This window comes from Vitis riparia, chromosome 14 (genome assembly GCF_004353265.1).
Source record: "Vitis riparia cultivar Riparia Gloire de Montpellier isolate 1030 chromosome 14, EGFV_Vit.rip_1.0, whole genome shotgun sequence".
Lineage (NCBI taxonomy): Eukaryota > Viridiplantae > Streptophyta > Magnoliopsida > Vitales > Vitaceae > Vitis > Vitis riparia.
The window spans coordinates 9,097,632-9,116,601 of record NC_048444.1 but is presented as its reverse complement, the minus strand read 5'-3'; the positions used below and the strand labels follow the sequence as shown (position 1 = coordinate 9,116,601).

General features: G+C 36.4%; 1 protein-coding gene across 1 annotated transcript in view; it reads right to left on the bottom strand.

Moving 5' to 3' along the window:
- Positions 1–18,970, bottom strand: part of LOC117930441 (protein SWEETIE) — a 186,869-nt gene that overhangs the window by 94,453 nt on the left and 73,446 nt on the right. Inside the window, exons 20-23 of the mRNA XM_034851104.1 lie at positions 16,823–16,948; positions 10,377–10,480; positions 8,848–8,980; positions 8,655–8,761 (exon numbers count right to left, since the gene is read on the bottom strand). Of these exons, the coding sequence (XP_034706995.1) occupies positions 8,655–8,761; positions 8,848–8,980; positions 10,377–10,480; positions 16,823–16,948 (470 nt within the window). The remainder of the gene's footprint in view (positions 1–8,654; positions 8,762–8,847; positions 8,981–10,376; positions 10,481–16,822; positions 16,949–18,970) is intronic.

The window sequence follows — 18,970 nt, the reverse complement described above, 5'->3', positions numbered from 1 at the left end:
CGTTTTAAAAATTTGTAGTAATCATTTCAAAATGATTTTAGTGTTATTATTTTCATTTTTTTAACAAGGAATCTATGCAAATTTAAGGAATTTATTTTTTATTGAGAATTGGATGAGTTATGAGTCAATAATGGTGGCATGTGGTAGAATTTTACTTTCAATCTTGGAACTCTTGTGGATTTATTTTAGATTAATTTCTTATCCTAAGGAAATGATGTTATATTTTTTTCTTTGTTTTTAAGTAACAATTCATTAAAAAAATTTATATCAAAATCTTCTTAAGAAACAAAAGAAAAAATGAACAAAAGGAAAAGCTATTATAGTTATATTTACTTTTTTATAACAATTTGGTTAATTTATAATAATTTCATTTATCATCCAAATTGCATAAAATGAAGTTATTTTATTTTATTTTATTTTTTTAAGACGCGATTTATCCAAAATTTTCAAAAATTATTTTGGTTTTATTTTGTATGAGAAATTGGATTTCAATATTGTAATAAAATTAAAAGTTGAAAAGAGAAAAAGTTACTCTTTCCATTAAGATAAAAAGTTAAAAATAATAATAACAATAATAATAAAAAAAAAATCTTTCCATTGAGACAAAATTGCCTTAGAAAAAAATGGTAAGTTAAAAAACAAACAACTCTAGCTTTAGATCACAAATTTAAATCAAACTGCTATGGAATTGCTCAATTTTATAGGTTTTAATTGCAAATTTAGAGGAAAGTTGAGAGTGCAATACCTAGAAGTGATGTCAAATGCCAAAGGTAGATTCCTACGTATTTCAAAATTCGCAACAAGATGAAAAACAAACTTTGTAGTAACACTAAAAGGTTCAAATGGTAGTGGATGGGAAAAACTAAAGGATTCCATTGTGTCTTTGTACAAGCCTCGGGATTAGTTAAAGATTTTATGGGGATTAAAAGAAGCAAATGTCAATCCAAAGAGTTTAGGTGAAGTCCAAACAACCGAGTTATGCCAAAATTATGGCTGAGGGAGAACCAATAAAACGAGGAGAAATTACCATAGGTAGATGGGCAAGGGCAATGGTTTGTGAATACCCAAAAGAAAAGGTGATTATATTTGAGGTGGGAAAGACCCTGGCGTAGCAGTTGGGGTTGAAAGGCATAATATTCATTTCTCACATTGTTAGGTCTCAAGGTGTTTTCTTTGCAGACTCCATTGATAAAGCAAAATTCCTTCATGAGAAGAAATTTGTTTTATGTTCATAAAGGGGTAAAGATTCAAGGGTCCAAATCGTCACCTCAAGTAAATATGGAGATTTTATGTTCCCTCCGAAAGGGGTGGAATTGGATATGGGTTAAAGGAATATCTTTTTATATGTGGACTATGAAATACTTGATGCATCTAATCAACAGTTGAGGCAAGGTATCAGAGATTGATTGGCGCTCATTAAATTTATCTCTACTGGATTCATCTAAAAGTGGAGGTGAAGAAGAATGTTGTGATTCTAGTGATTATGAAAAATTTAGATGGAATGTGGGATTTACAGCTTCAGTAACAATAGTCGGAGAAGAAGAAGAAGATGGCAAAGGACCTATTAGCTTGGTTACAAATTTATATAAGATTATAGCTAAGGTCTTATCAAGGCGCTTAAGAAGAGTGCTTAATGAAACAATTTATCTATCTCAAGGAGCCTTCGTTAAGGGAAGACAAATTCTAGATGCAATGATGATTGCCAACAAAGTGGTGGATGAGAAAAAGAGGTCAAGGGATGAAGGGATGGTCTTCAAAATTGACTTTGAAAAGGCTTACGATCATGTGGATTGGGGATTTTAAGACCATGTGGTTGAAAGGAAAGGTTTTAGCACAAAATGGAGATCTTGAATGAAGGGATGCTTGTCTTTAACGAGTTTTGCAATCTTAGTTAATGGAAATGCCAAAGGTTAGGTTAAGTCCACTAGAGAATAAGACAAGGAGACTCCCTCTTTCTCCTTTCCCTTTTACCGTTGTAGCAAATGTCTTTAGTAAGATGATGACCGAAGCGAAGGAGAGAGGTCTACTTAAGGGTTTCATAGTTGGTAAAGGTAGGACTAGAGTGTCTCTTTTACAATTTGCAAATGACATCATTTTTCTTTTCTAAAGTTTTTTTAGAAATTCAGTAAAACCTCAAGCTAATTCTTTTGGTTTTTGTGCAATTATCAAGGTTGAAAAAAAATTTAGTGAAGAGCACTATGTACGGCATTAATGTCAACCAAGAGTTGACTTCCAGTTTGGTATCGATTTTCAATTGTAGAGTTTCAGAGTGGCCACTGTCTTATTAGGTCTTCCTTTAGGAGGGAATTCAAAGACAATAGGATTTTAGGACCTAGTGGTTAATTGAATTTCGAGGAGGTTGGATGGGTGGAAGAAGGCTTTCTTGTCTTTGGGGAAAGGATAACCTTAACTCAATCTTATTTGTCTCACATCCTTAGCTATTTCCACTCTCTTTTCAAGATCCCAGCATTAGAAGCCTTAAAATCGAGAAAATGCAAAGGGGTTTTTTGTGGTCTAGGACTAAGGAGGGGAAGAAAGATCATCTTATCTATTGGGATGTAGTGTGTAGACCAAACGAGTTTAGAGTGTTGGGGATAGGGAAGACTTCCTTGAGAAATCATGCTCTCTTAGGTAAGTGGCTTTAAAGGTTCCCTAGGGAAAGTTGTGGTTTATGGCATCAGATGATTTCAAGCAATTATGGGACACATATTAATGGATGGGACGCCAACATTTTGGCTAGATGGTCACACAGATATCCTTGGAAAGCTATTGCTTAAGTCTTTCAAAACTTTTTCCCATACACTCATTTTGTGGTAGGGAATGGGGAGAGAATCTGATTCTAGGAAGATTTATGTTGGGGAGATGCACCTTTATGCTCACAATATATAGGTCTTTAAGTAAGAAATCTTACCATCTCAAGCATCCTTAGAAATTCCTACCCGTCTTCTTGGAATCTTAATTTCCGACACAATTTCACTGATTTAGAAATTGAACTTCTCAAAAGACTCATGTCTTCACTTAATTCAATGCACTTGTCTTCTTCTACCATAGACTCAAGAGTTTGGTCCCTATCCTCCACTGATTCATTCTTAGTAAAATCTTTTTTCACGGTCTTGTCCAAGCCCTCTAATCCAATTTGGTTCCTTCAAGCTAATTTTGTTTGGAAATTAAAAGTTCCTTCAAAGGTTAAGACCTTTACATGGTTAGTGGTGCACAAGAAGGTAAATAGCATTAACATGCTCCAAGTGAGAAGACCCTACGAATCTCTTAGTCCTTATTAGTGCATTTTATGCAAAGTGAGTAAAGAATCAACTAAACATCTTTTTCTACATTGCCCAATAACATCGGGGCTTTGGCATAAGCTCTTCAGTGTGGCTAATATGGATTGGATTCCACCAAGGAGTATCAGAGATATGATAATTATTTCACTTAGAGGCTTGGGAAATTCAATCAAAGGTAAGACTCTTTGGCATATCGCATGCATTATTGTATTGTGGATTGTGTGGCAAAGGGAGAAATGCTAAGATTTTCTAGGAAAAGTGCAAAACAAAAGGGATATTATGGGATCTTATTCGTTTCTACTCCTCTTTTTGGGCTTCTTGTACTGTCACTTTTAGAGGAACTCATCTTAATGTTATTCTACTTAGTTGGCTTTCAATTTGTAATTCAAAAGGGGTGGATAACTTTTGAGAAAATTTTTTGGTTTTTGAGATATTTTGTACATGCTTTTATTGGTACTTCTCCTTGTACTGGAGGAATATAATCTTACTTTGATCGAGTTTTGTACTTTGTAGGAAGGACCTCTCATCCTTCTTTTCAACTTTATTATTATCAATATACATTTTATTTCTAATAAAAATAAAATAAAATAAAAAATGGCAAAGGAGTTTGTGAGTTGACTCAGAACAAAAGAGGTCTCAACTACGGAATACCTTTCTCAATCAAGGATGCCCTCCTTCGCTAATAGGGGGGCTATGTAGGGAAGAAAAGAAAGAAAGCATGGAAAGTAACTCTTTTGTGCTTCTTTAAAATTTTATGGAAGGAGAGAAACCGAAGGGTCTTTGAAGATTCTAATCTTACGGACCATGCTATTTTACAATCCTTTTTGTACATGTTCTTGGAGTGGATCAAGGTACATTTAGGGTCTACCACTTTCTTTTCATTTGATTTCATTAATTGGTTAGGCTATAAATGAGGCAAGGGAATTATCTATCAAAATAAATAAATAAGTGAGGCGAGGAAGTTAGTTTTTGTGTATCCCTCCTTTTTTTGGCCTTGTATACATCATGTATACTTTTGGGCACTTTTAATAAAAATATTTTTACCTATCAAAAAACTAAGAAAGCCTAGCTCACCATTAATGTTGGTATGAGAATCATAAGTTGGAACATCAAAGGCTTGGAGTCTAGAAAGAAAATGAGAGCAATGAAGAATTTTCTCTAACATGAATCTCCATGCATTGTCATGTTTCACAAAACAAAGAGAGAAAAGTGTGATAAGAGATTTGTGGCTAGCGTGTGGACAACCAGAAACAAAGAGTGGGCCACTTTATCGACATATGGGTCTTTGGGAAGGATCATAATAATATGAGACTCAAGCAAATAAACCTATTTAGACTTAGTGCTAAGATCCTCTTTGGTTTCAATTAAGCTAGCTTCAACTGTAGAAGAAGATTTTTGGCTAACCTCGGTTTATAGCCCAACATTTCTCTCTCTAGAAGAACTTTGGACTTTTTGGTTTGACATATCCATATTGGTGTGTAGAGGGGGACTGGACTTCAATGCCATTAAGAGAATCTCAGAGAAATAGGTGATTCAAGATTAACCCCTTGCATGAGAGATTTTGATAGTTTCATCAAAGAAAGCAAGTTAGTTGATCCCCCACTTAGAAATGTTTTATTTACTTGGTCTAATTTGCAAGAATCCCTTGTTTGTAAGAGGTTAGATAGGTTTTTATTTTCGAATGACTAGAAGCAAAACTTTATGACCATTGTCCAATTGTCTTAGACACAAACCCGTTCAAATGGGGACTAGCTCCATTTAGGTTGGTAAACATCTGGTTGTTTCCCCCCGACTTTAAGGCTAGTTTTAGCTCATGGTAGAAAGAGTTTCATATTGAAGGGTGGGAAGGTCATAAGTACATGAAAAGGTTACGATATGTCAAATTAAGTTGAAAGAATCAAATAAGGCTACATTCCAACTCTTATAGGAGAGGAAAAAGAATATTCTTAGAGATATAGTCACCAATGATGCCAATGAGCAAAACAGGAATTTGTCTCCAAGGTTTCTACCTTTCAAGACTCTTAAGGAAAGGAGAGTTAGAGGAATCACTTTTAAAGAGAAGAGGGTCATTGGAGAGTAACTTGGAAGAGATAGTGAATTTTTTCAAAAAATTATATGCTAAGTCCCCTGGGGATTATTTGAGACTAAAAGAACTAGATTATCTCCCATTTCAAAAAAGAGTGCAACTTGATTAGACTGTCCCAAAAAGCTTTCTAGTGAGGAGAAACAGAATCAAGGTGACTCATTTGTAGTTTACAAATGACACGTTCTTTGCTAATGCCAAAAAAGAAGAGTTGCAAAATATAAGCTTATCCTACTGATTTTTAGGCGCATTTCAAGACTTAAATCAATATAGACAATAGCACATTGCCAGGAAATTTAGTGAGTCGGGATCAAATTGTTCAATTGGCTTCGTTGGTACAATGTAAAGTTTCATATTGGCCTTTAACCTATTTCGGTCTCTTCCTTTACAAGGAATCCTAAGACAAGTGTCTTCTAAGATCCGGTCATAGATAGAATTTCAAAGAGACTAAACAAATAGAAAAAGAAAAAAAAAAAAAAAAAACTTCTTTGTCATTGAGTGGAAGAACAACTATGTTTCACATTCCTAGTTACTATCTTTTGATGTACAAGATTCTATCCTTAGTGGCAATACAATTGAGAAAATGCAAAGGAATTTCGTTTGGTCAAGGTACGAGGAGGGAAAGAGAGATCATCTTATCAGTTTGGATCCAAGTTGAGAGCATTTCTTTGAGGAATAAGACCCACTTAAAGAAGTGACTATTAGGTTCCTAAGGAATATCGTTTTATGACACCATGTTATCTTAAGCATCTATGGAACACATCCAAATGATTAAGATGCAAACATTTTAGTTAGATGGTCACATTGTTGCCCTTAGAAGGCCATTAGTTAGGAGTTCTAGGAATTTTTTTTTTTTTTTTTTTTTTTGATAAGTAAATAGAAATTGTATTGAGAAACACAAAAAAAGGGAAAGGAAAACAAAAAATACTTCTTCCCTCAAACCAAACTCAACAAATCAATAAAATCAATTATAGACATCAAACTTTCACCCATAAACAATTTGGTCCAAGTTAACAAGTTGCACATATACAAGGTTTTTCAGCCTTTGAAAAAAGAGCTCCACATTCTCAAAGGATCTTCTATTTCTCTTTCCATATTGTCCAAAAAAGCATAAGGTGTTGAACAAACAATAGTCCACTTTACTAAATGAGGCTTACTCTCTAAGGTCCCACCTCCCATAGAAAATCTCTTTGAATTTTTACCAATATTAAACAAACTAACCTCGGCATCTGGAATAGAGACATAAAGTAGATTGGCAAGCTAGCGAACGTACTTCTAATTAAAAATGTTTGTACAGTAAGCCCAAAAAGAAACAAAGAAATGAAATGCATCCCACATCATCTCTGGTGTCTTCCAAGTGTCCTTAAAAATCATTGCATTCCTCTCTCTCCACACGATCCACATCAAAGAGAGATACGCGATCCTCCAAAGAGTCTTGCCTTCAATAAAGATTCTAAAACACTTGAATGAAATCACCATAATATCACAAATATTGCCTGGCTAAACCCACGCCATCCCCACTTGTGAGAACATCTTATGTCACAATTCCAAAGTAATCAAACAATGTAAGAAGAGATGATCAACCATCTCACTACTCCTACAAAGGATACACCAATTAGGGCTAAAGGTTTTGAAAAGTCTTCTCAACTATAGCATGTCATTGGTATTTACCTTCTTATGTGTCACTAACCAAGCTAAGGCCATGACCTAGACGGGACTCTTGATTTCCACAAAAAGTTAGCCAGATAGAAAGGAGTAGAATCTGAGAAATTGGATTAGGCTAAAAGAAAATATTTTATTGAGAAAACTCTTGAAGAGGACGGAACCCAAGCTTTCGTATCTAGAGTAGGAGTCAAATGCACATGGAAAAGTAAAGACATTAGTTTTTCAAGATCCTTAATCTCCACATCCATTAGGTTGTGGTGTAAGATAAGATCTCAAGAACTAGTATCATTACCAAATATGGCTGAAATGCAAAGGTTTTTAGTTGTGGTGACTCTGAAAAGTCTTGGAAATTGTAAGCATAACAGTTGCTCCCCCCACCACAAATCTTCCCAAAAACGAATTTTGGTCCCATCACCAACTGCAAAGAAAGTGTGTGTAGAAAAAACTTGGAAAATATGTTCAATGGCCTTCCAGGGGCAATGATGTAACCAATTGACTATATTGTTGGCATCTCATCCAATAGGATGTGTCCCATAGATATTCAAGATAAACTGATGCCAAAGGGCAAAACTTTCCTTGAGGTCCTCCTTACTACTAGTTCAAGAGTAAAAATCCCTTCTTGTTCCTCGTCATCCAAACCCACAATCCCTTCTTGTAGTGAAGGATTTCTCATCATTCTCTCATACATTCATTTTTAATGAAAATATAGTTGTTTCTGATTTAATAATAACAATAAACACCCTCTTAAATCTCACATTTCATTTAATAATTCGGATTGTGTGGTGGGAAAGAAACGCGATGATTTTTGAGGATAAAGCAAGGAATTCAGAGTTCCTTTGGGACTCTATTATTTTCCTTGCTTCTCTTTGGGCTTTCTGTTCCAAGGCATTTAAGGGGACTCCCCTTAATGTGATTCAACTTGATTGGTTAGTGGTGTGTACTCCATAAGGATTGGTCCTTATAGGGAGTTTGTTTGTTTTCTGTGTATTTTCCTGTATTTTAGTTGTCTTTGGCGGGAGGATTTCTCATCCTTCTTCTTGTACTTCTTTTTCTATCAATATATCTATGTGTCGTTTCCAATCAAAAATAAACACCCTCTTAAATCTCACATTTCATTTAAAATATTAGTGAAATTTGTATGATACAATTGAATTGAAATTATTGATAGAAACAACTAGTTCATTTAATATAGAGAACAACTGAATGATAAATCTTTTGTCTAGATTTGAAGCATGAAAGTAGATTTTTTTTTCTTAGTATATAACCTAACCTTATGGCTAAACTCTGTTTATTTCTAAAGTTAATAATTAGAATGACTATCCTAAAGTATAACTAATCTAGGGATGGAAAAAAACTAAACTTCCTCTTGCTGCTTTTCCTAAATCTTAAAATGTTTTAGAGATATAATTTTATTAACTATAACTTGTCTCTAGCAAGGTTGTCGGGGTTCTGTCATAAGAAAACTATGAACCAACTCATGGTTCTTAATTAAGATCACAACCTTATATATATGAAGACAAGAAAAAACAAAAAGCAAATCCTACAACTCAGAATATAAAGCATGCTAATGCTAGAGAATAACCCCACACACATTATAGGTTATATATGATTGATAATTTCTTTACCATATGCTGGAACTCAAATCTCCAGTTCGCATAATTTGATGTTCTGGATTTCCACTAAATAGAGAAGCCCACAAGGAAAGAATATCAAAAACCTCATCTTCAAGCTCCTGCATGCAACAAAATTTCAGCTTAACATACAAAAATTTGTAGATATACCAATTACTGAATAAAAGGAGTAACAATATCCAATTACCTCCTTTGGCATAGAAGCTAATAATGATGATAGAAGTAACCATCCAGCTTCTTTTTCAACAGTGGCTGCCACAGGGTTCCGACTAGATTCCAACAGCATTTTTTTTGAAACTTCAAGCACTGATCTAGGCAATCTGCACACAGAAAAATGATGATATTAGCACTTCGGTTATGTCACAAAATCTAAGGCAATCATCAAACATCTTTCCCTTGGGGATGATTTAGAGTGTCTGGATGGCAACATTTTTTATGTGATCAAAATCAAGGTCAGAATTTTGGGCTGAAGACAACCAATCAAGCTCCAAAACAGAAAGAAGTTTAAAGGATTTATTTGTTCATATTTTAGCCCAGGGTCTTCTATTATGTGTTTTTCGTTTTTTCTTTTTTGAAACAAAACAAACATTTCATGACCAAAAAAGGAAGAGCTATTCTTCAAGCACAACATGAAAAAAATACAAACCAAAAAGATTGTAACAAAACCATACACATTAAAAATGAAAATCATAGAAACTCTAGAAACACTTTTTGGAAGAAAGTCCCCTTCACAGATTCCAAACAAGGAGACTTCCTTGCTTAGCTGATCAAACTGCTACTTGATTGGCTGCCCAGGCCTCCATGGTAAGAAAGGTCCAAATAAACTTTTTTCTAGTTTATTTGGACATAAAATGACAGTTTTTCATGGTTTTTTGCTATTTGATCAATTGGACTTTCACATGGACATGTTGCAGATCCACACAAATCCATATAATACAAGTTTCATTTTGACTCGGTAGGCTTCAAGTAGCCCCAGAATAGTTAAGGGTCTACATGACTGCAAGAAACTATCTCAGTTGTTCCTAAAACAATTAAGATAGTTGATCAATGGTTATAGCCATTATGCCATGTGCCAATTTTGGGTGATCAAACCAAATAGTTGGAGATGTCTCAAGAATTTTTGTTCTTAGAAATACCACTTTAAAGAACCAAATGCTAGAATTTTGCGTATAATATGAATAGAATGTAAGATTCAATGCTTCCAAAAGAAAAAACCAACATTAATAAATAAATAAATAAATAAATAAAATAAAATAAAATAAAAGGCATTTATACCAGGAAATGGCCAAGATGAAAAAGAAAAAAACCAAATCTCAGGATTTCTTCGGGAAAAACATCAATCATAGCATAATAGTTGTTAATGAAGGCATGCCTAGGCACAAGGCACAGTGAAGCCCCAGCCCTGGCCCACTCAGGGCAAAACAATGCCATATTGGCTCTTTTAAATACTTAGAATCTTTTTTTTTTTTTTCCTCTTTTTGCTTGATTGGAATTCTGGAATATAGATGGAGATATATGAGCATATCAAAAATGATTGCATCTCCAAGTTTATAATATTTTACAAAATTGCACATATGCCCTATGTTGTGTGCCTCCCTTTGCTCAAGCACATACGTTAGGCTGCACCTTGGGCCTCAAGAGAACTTTGCAACTTACAAGCATCTTGCACCTTTCAAATGTACAATCATTAGAAAATACAAAATAGAAGGACATTACCTGGCTGGATAGCCAAGAGGTAACTTTGTCGAAATGGATACCAAAGCTGCTAAAACAGCAGCTTGTCCATGCAAAGAATCAAGCTCGACTCTCAGATTGCTTCCCTAAAACAATTTACTGCAGCCAGTTATTGAAACATACACATAGAAGTAAAACACAATGTGGTTTAATGAATACTTTCTACCCACAAAAACAAAAAACAAAAAGGGAAATCCGAAGCTTTGCACATCCTTGCAGCATGATATTTGCAATTCAGATTAGTTCAACCATGGGCACAAGAGAAGGAAAAAAAGATGAGAAGATGGGAAAACAATTTGGAAGGAATCTTTTTACTGCAGTAACATATAACAACAAATCCAACATAAAAAAATGTAGACAAAGATGCAGAAATAAATATTACTAAATAAAGCAGTAAAAAAATAAACGCTCAAAAAGCAAGCAAAATCATTATTTACTATCAGAACTGGACAGAGGTTTTGAATTATGATGAAATATTAGAAGATTTACATATCTAACTGCAATTTAAAGTTCCTTTAAAGTTCAATATCTAGCCATTTTCTTCAAGCATTAAAGTATTTCAGCATGTTTCAGATTTTATCAATTTCAATTATCACCAAGATTCACATCAAAACTATCAACTTCATTCAACACAACAGTTCAACAAAGCCAAGTCTGACTTTTAGCACAAAACAAAGAAGCATATACAAAGAAGGACCAGACATCTGTAACAAATAAGATGGCAAAACCCCACACCCCATGCATACCTCACCTAATAACAAAAATGTTATCCCAAAACAAACATACTCCTTAAGCAGGTTAGGCAAATGGCCTACCAAGCCCAATAAAGTTAATTTAAGAGGAATACAAGCAAACTCCATAGTCCTTGAAACTCTAGATTAGTCAAGAAGTGAATAGGGTTTCTCAACTCATTGGGTCTCTGTCTATTCGCAAATATTATATTGCTCCTCTCTATCAAAATCACCAACTAAATAGCAAGCAATGTTGGGTTTTTTTTGTTTACATGAAGATCTTAAGTTGGAATACAAGAGGGTTAGGTTCCAAGAAGAAAAGGAGGATTGTCAGGAATTTTTTAAGTTCTCAAAATCCAGATGTTGTGATGCTTCAAGAAACAAAGAGAGAAATTTGGGATAGGAGGTTTGTGAGTAGTGTTTGGAAAGGTAGAAGCATGGAGTGGGCTGCTCTTCCTGCTTGTGGGGCTTCAGGGAGGATTGTGATTATGTAGGATTCAAATAAGTTAAAGTGTACAGAGAAGGTGTTAGGGTCTTTCTCTGTAACTGTGAAGCTGAATTCTGGTGAGGAAGGGTCTTTTTGGTTAACTTCAGTGCATGGCCCGAATAAGCCTTTGTGGAGGAAAGATTTTTGGTTGGAGCTTCAAGACCTATATGGTCTAACTTTCCCAATGTGGTGTGTAGGAGGGGATTTTAATGTAATTAGGAGGATCTCTGAGAAACTGGGTGATTCTAGGTTAACATTCAACATGAGGTGTTTTGACGAGTTTATAAGGGAGAGTGGTTTGTTGGATCCCCCTCTAAAAAATGCGGCTTTTACTTGGTCAAACATGCAAATTGCTCCTATTTGCAAGAGGTTGGATAGGTTTTTGTTTTCTTCTGAGTGGGATTCTTTTTTCTCTCAATGTCTTCAAGAGGCGCTTCCTAGATGGACCTCAGATCATAGCCCAATTTGTTTGGAAACTAATCCTTTAAAATGGGGTCCGACTCCTTTCAGGTTTGAGAATATGTGGTTGTTCCATCCTGAGTTTAAGGAGAATTTTAGAGATTGGTGGCAAGAGTGTACGGTTGAAGGTTGGGAAGGTCACAAGTTCATGAGGAAATTAGAGTTTGTTAAATCAAAGTTGAAAGACTAGAATAAAGTGGCCTTTGGAGATTTAAGAGAGAGGAAAAATTTCATTCTTTCGGACTTAGGTAGAATTGATCTAATTGAACAAGAAGGGAATTTGAATCTTGATTTGTTATCAAAAAGGACCTTAAGAAGAAGGGAGTTAGAGGATTTGTTATTAAAGGAAGAGGTTCATTGGAGAAAAAAATCTAAGGTCAAGTGGAAAAAAGAAGGGGATCGCAATTCTAAGTTCTTTCATAGAATGGCCAATGGAAGGCGAAGCAGGAAGTTCATTAAATCTTTGATCTCTGAGAGGGGGGTGACTTTAAGTAACATTGAGGTTATCTCTGAGGAGATTGTAAATTTCGTTGGCAAACTCTATTCCAACCCAAATGTGCTTCTTGGAGGGTTGAAGGGTTAGATTAGGTCCCTATTTCTAGAGAGAGTGCGGTTTGGCTGGACAGGCCTTTTTCTGAAGAGGAGGTACGATTTGCAGTTTTCCAATTGAATAAGGAAAAGGCCTCTGGTCCTAATGGTTTTACTATTGCAGTATATCAAGAGTGTTGGGATGTGATCAAAGAGGACCTCATGAGGGTGTTTCTAGAGTTGCACACCAATGGGATAATAAATCAAAGTACAAATGCGACCTTCATTGCTCTGGTGCCTAAGAAAAGCCAAACTTTTAAAATTTCAGATTATAGACCTATTAGCTTGGTTACAAGTTTATATAAGATAATTGCTAAGGTCTTATCAAGGCGTTTACGCAAAGTCCTCCATGAAACAATCTTTGGCTCTCAAGGAGCCTTTGTTGAAAGGAGACACATCCTGGATGATGTGTTGATAGCCAATGAAATGGTGGATGAGAAAAGAAGGTCGGGGGAGGAAGGGGTGGTTTTCAAAATCGATTTTGAGAAAACCTATGATCATGTGGATTGGGGCCTTTTAGATCATGTGCTAGAAAGGAAGGGGTTCAACCCGAAATGGAGATCTTGGATAAGGGGTTGTTTGTCTTCATCAAGTTTTGCAATCTTAGTTAATGGGAATGCAAAGGGTTGGGTTAAGGCCTTTAGAGGTTTGAGACAAGGAGACCCCCTTTGTCCTTTCCTTTTTACTTTTGTAGCAGATGTTCTAAGTAGGTTGATGATTAGAGCAGAGGAAATTGGGCTAACTGAGGGTTTCGTAGTGGGAAGGGACAAGACTAGAGTATATTTGCTACAGTTTGCAGATGACACCATTTTTTTTCTCTAAAGCCTCTCTGGAACATCTTCAAAACCTCAAGATTATCCTTTTGGTTTTTGGGCAAGTATCAGGATTAAAAATCAATTTAGAAAAAAAACACCATTTCAGGTATTAATACAAGGCAGGAGTTGTTGTCTAGTTTGGCCTCGGTTTTTGGTTGCAGAGTGTCAGAGTGGCCTTTGTCTTATTTAGGTCTTCCATTGGGAGGGAACCCAAAGACAATAGGCTTTTGGGATCCGATGGTTGAGAGAATTTCGAGAAGGCTGGATGGTTGGAAAAAGGTTTTTTTGTCTTTGGGAGGGAGGATTACTTTAATTCAGTCAAGTCTGTCTCACATCCCTAGCTACTTCCTCTCCTTCTTCAAAATCCCAGTATCAATAGCCTCAAAGATTGAGAAGCTGCAAAGTGATTTTCTTTGGTCTGGGTCGGGGGAAGGAAAGAAAGATCATCTTATCAGATGGGATGTTGTTTGTAGGCCAAAGGACTTGGGAGGTTTGGGTTTCGGGAAGACTTCTTTGAGAAATATTGCTCTCTTAGGGAAATGGCTCTGGAGGTTCCCTAGAGAAAGAAATGGTCTTTGACATAAGGTTATTGTGAGTATTTATGGGACACATCCTAATGGATGGGACGCCAACATGGTGGTTAGATGATCACACAGATGTCCTTGGAATGCTATTGCTCAAGTTTTTCAGGATTTCTCCCCTTTTGTCCGCCTAAAGGTCGGGAATGGGGAGAGAAATCGTTTTTGAGAAGATCTTTGGTGGGGTAACCAAACTTTGTGCTCTCAATTTGTTGGTCTTTATAGAGTTATTTCTATGAAAAACCTCACTGTCTCAAATGTTCTTGGCAATTCCTTTCCACTATCTTGAAATTTTAATTTTCGTTGCAATCTTATTGATACAGAAATTGATCTCTTTCAAAGATTAATGTCCTCCCTTAGTTCAGTGTTTTTCTCTCCTTCTTTGGCATATTCAAGAGCATGCTCTTTGTCATTATCAGGCTTGTTTTCAGTGAAATCTTTTTTCTTGGCCTTGTCAAAAGTCTCAAATCCTATCTTGTTCCTTTCAGCCAAGTTTTTGTGGAGTTCAAAAGCCCCCTCAAAGGTTAAGGCCCTCGTTTGGTTAGTAGTACATGGGAAGGTAAACACCAATGACAAGTTGCAATTTAGAAGACCCTACAAATCCCTCTGTCCTCAATGGTGTATTCTTTGCAAAGGAAATGGAGAATCAATCGACCACCTTTTTCTTCATTGTCCTGTTACCATTGAACTCTAGCACAAGTTGTTCAATCTAGCAGGTTTGGCTTGGGTCCCTCCAAGGAGTATTGTGGACATGATGGTTATTGCTTTTAAAGGTTTGGGGAATTCATTAAGAGGCAAGACACTTTGGAAAATCGCTTGCCTTACTTTGTTATGGATGGTGTGGTAAGAGAGAAACAATAGGATTTTTTAGGATAAGGGGAGAACGGAAGAGATGTTATGGGACTTGCTTCTTTTCTATTCCTCATTGGGCCTCTTGTATTGCAGCGTTTAGCGGAGTTCCTCTTAGTGTTTTACAACTCAACTGGACTGCAATTTGAACTTCAAAAGTTTGAGAGTGTTAGGGTTTTTTTTGTTTTTAGTTTTCTAAAGTTGGGTGTTTTCTCTTTTGCTCAATTTTTGTTTTTGTGGGAAGGCCTCTCATCCATCTCTTGTTTTCTTCTCTTTCTCTTGTATCTCTTCTTTCTCTTGTATCTTTTCTTCTTTTAATATAAATTTCTTCGTTTCTAATCAAAAAAAAAAATAGCAAGCAATGCACACTGCCAGAGACCTCTATTCGTAGCATCCCTACTGAACTTCTGAGACAAAATAAACAACAAATCTGAAATTCCTCACTAGGGCATGTACCAAATGCCCGTTAGAACAAGGATGTACTGCTGAAAGTCATGAACAAAGAAGCAATGGAGGATCAGGCGAGCAAGAGACTCCCCATTTCTCTTGCAAAGAACACATCAGGCAGGCCTGATAACCCTGTAGATTTCCTTATATGAAGTAAACCTTGGTACTCATTTATCACGAACCATCGCCCAGGCAAAGTCTTTGACTATAGGGCGGACTTCAGATGTCCAAATTAATTTGACCAGAAAATAAATCAGCTCATCCTTCTTGAAGATAAAAAGAAAAGGTGTTAACGTGATCCATCCAAGGAACAATACCTCTCATCAGAAGAAAGAGATAAGACTTAAGAGATAATGGAATTTAAGCCCCCTCCAGCAACTTAGCTACGCCCCTCTCACCAAATCTAATCCGAAAGGAGAAACTGTGTCCCCTCTCTACAATCAAGCCAAATCTCCTTACCTTTAACCAACTCCTTCAAAAGCTCAAAGGATTTTGATTCAACCCCAAACCAGCATTTTCCCCCCTGCACAACCATACCTTCCCTTCCTCCTGGAGCAGTCCTGAGTATACCCTTATGTTATTCTAAAGAATTATGGAGTCCTCTGCAAAGTACTTAAATACCATTGCCCCTATCTAGGAACAAGCAAATGAAAGCAGCATTTCAACCTTTTTCAGAGCTCCCTACCTGATGGAATCACCATTCTAACTCTTTCAAAACTATCACAATTTTTCCACATCATACATTCTTCTCCAAATCCTCACTCTCTTTTCCCTTTATGGAATCAAATGTGCCCTCACCCACAAGCATCCATTCCATGCCACCAACTTTTTTAAGCTTCTTGCAACCTTAACATTTCCCTGAACTTCCCCCCAGCAAATTGATTCCATTACCACCATACCAACATATTGAAGTGCCAGGAATCATCACTGCAAAGAAGTTGTAGTCTATTTGTTTCCCTCTTTTTGACCATTATGCCCTCAACTTCTGTCTCCACTTGTTCTCCTTCCATGTAACCACATCTTTGTAACCTCTCTTCCAAATAATGCCCCTTTAACCCTCAACTCAATTGAATCTTTTGCCTCCTTCAAAACCCTCTCCTAACCTCCACCTTGTGCCACTCCGTTTTCAGATGAAAGGAATCAAAAGGGGATATAAAACACAAACAATAAAGATCAGGAGATACTTATTTAAAACCTTAATGGGATACATTTTGACATAACTTGGTTAAACAGCATTTTTTTTCCTAAACCCATAAAATTCATATGGTTTCATAGGGTACAATATGTAATTTAACAATGAAAAATAAAAAGCCAAGTGCAATATTGAAGAAAAGTATAAAGAGAAACCTTATATAAATGGAAAACCAAAAAAAAAAAAATTCCAGAGAGGATAAATTAATATTAATCACTTCAGCAAGATAATTACAGTAACCCATATCACATGCTATGAGGTTACATTCTAGTCCATTTTTACCTTTTCAAATGAAACATTTTCTCTTAAGGCATTTAGTGTTGTCACCCCATAAGAAACCAAACCACCAACACAGGTGGGATCAACCTCAGCCAATGCCCGCAGTGTCAAAGCAGCCTCGATGCGTACCTAGTAATGCTTTCCAGTCAACATGTATTACTGAACAAAACATGATAAGATCTAGAATAATCAGTTAAAGTGTAATTTTTATAATCTGTCATGCATAACTTGAGATTCCCATCATTAAATCTATGGATAAGACAATTCAAAAAGAGCCAATACAATTTTCCTCCATAAAACTCAAGCCATTGAACCCAAGGAATTGGTGTGTGTGTGTGTGTGTATTGTAAAGATGTTTGACCATTTTAGAGCTATTTTCTAGGAGACGAACCCTTTGAGCTATCCGAAAAAGGATCCACTCTTGAACTCAGTCTTGTTGCGGCTTTTTACCCCAAGGTAGATCTATCTGGGGCTATTGACCGAGGAGCAAACATATTAGAAGCTTGGGGGACATATTTATACCTTTCCTTGCAAGGTTCATTTTTTTTTTATATAGCTAGGAGTTCATGCCCAGAAAGCATCTACTTCGCTTCGGCTAAGGCATTTGAGAGTAGTGAGGCTAAGTCACAATTATCTAAATTAAGAGGATAAAATATAGAAGGAGCATTGAGTGCTCTGACTACCTTCTCAAACACTAGCATGCCATGAGTTGATGCAAGTTCTATGCATCTTTTCTTTCCTCTTAAATGTCTATCCATAGGTCTTAACTCATGGCATGGCTGCTTTCATCTCATAGTTTGACTCTTGCTTTTACCTTACCTTCTTTAGTCAAAGTAAAGGGCGTGTTCTCCTTTTTTGAAAGACAATTGTATAGTGGCGGTCTTCACGTAGCTCCATAGTGAGACTAGTCACTGGCTACAGGGCAACTGACCTTTTCTCTTTCTTATTTAGTTTGGATTACCCGAATAAAGTCAACATGGGTGGGAAAAGCTGCCGAGATTAAGAGAAAAACCGTTGGGAGAAAAGATCAAGTTAGAAAGAGAAGACGGTGTAGGAGTCTTAGTAGAACCAAAGAGAATGCATCAAAAGGAGCGTGGAGCATAGTGGAGTCACGGAGCGGTAATGCGAGCGACGAGCGTAGTTGCTTAGCTTGGCTTGCCTTTTGATAGAGATCCAGGTCCCAGGTCCAATTGCTTATTTGCTTACGAAGAAGGGAAGTCTGAATTCCAATCTTGTCTTGAAGCCATACGTAGTAAGTAGTAAACCCATAATTGATTGCTTGCAAGATTCATTCTCTACTTCACCAGACAGATAGACGAGGATCCAGGGCTAGTTTTTTTTATATTGGCTGGAGCCCTCTCTTAATAGAAAGTTAAACAATCGGCAGTTCATCCTTTAGTTTTCCATTAACAAAGTAAGGCCACAAAGAAGATGAGAGGCAAACCCACTCAATCACAAGTCTCAAAGACAAACTGGGGTAGCAATCCGGGGAAGTGAAGAGGCAGCTATTCTTGCATTGTGAGAGAGAAAGCTTTTCCTTTCATATCCGATCCCTCTTTCTAAGCACTAAACCAACACACACACAGAATTCCAGTGGTATTCATTTATTCATATCAATACAAATTAAGTTTTCGCCAATTTGTTTTCATGGTATCAAAGCCGCCTTTAATCCTAGGCATCTATCATTCACTTTTTTGTGTCTTCTCCCGTCTAAAACACTATATAATCATGTTGGGAGTTACTAAAGAAGAGATGTACAAAAATATTTTTTAACAACCTCAACAGTTGATTCAACAATCTTTTCATGAATCCCATCACTTCGTATGACAACCTAGAAACTGAATGGGCAGAATTATTTATGGGAGTCTTAATCCGTGAAGATGTCTATGCATGGCAAAGGTAAGTTTGGATATTTCACTTTTCCACAAAGCCACCTAAACAGGAAGATGAGATGGCATCTCAAACATGGGAAGCAGAGAACTCCATGGTTATGGTATGACTAGTCAACTCAATAGAACCCGATATTGGCCAAACAAACCTTTTCTTATAGACAGCAAAATAGAGGTCGAATGTTGTTGTTGAGACCTATTTAGACATGGGAAAGTAGGCTCAGATATTTGATATGAGCCAAAGCATGACCCAAATAGTACA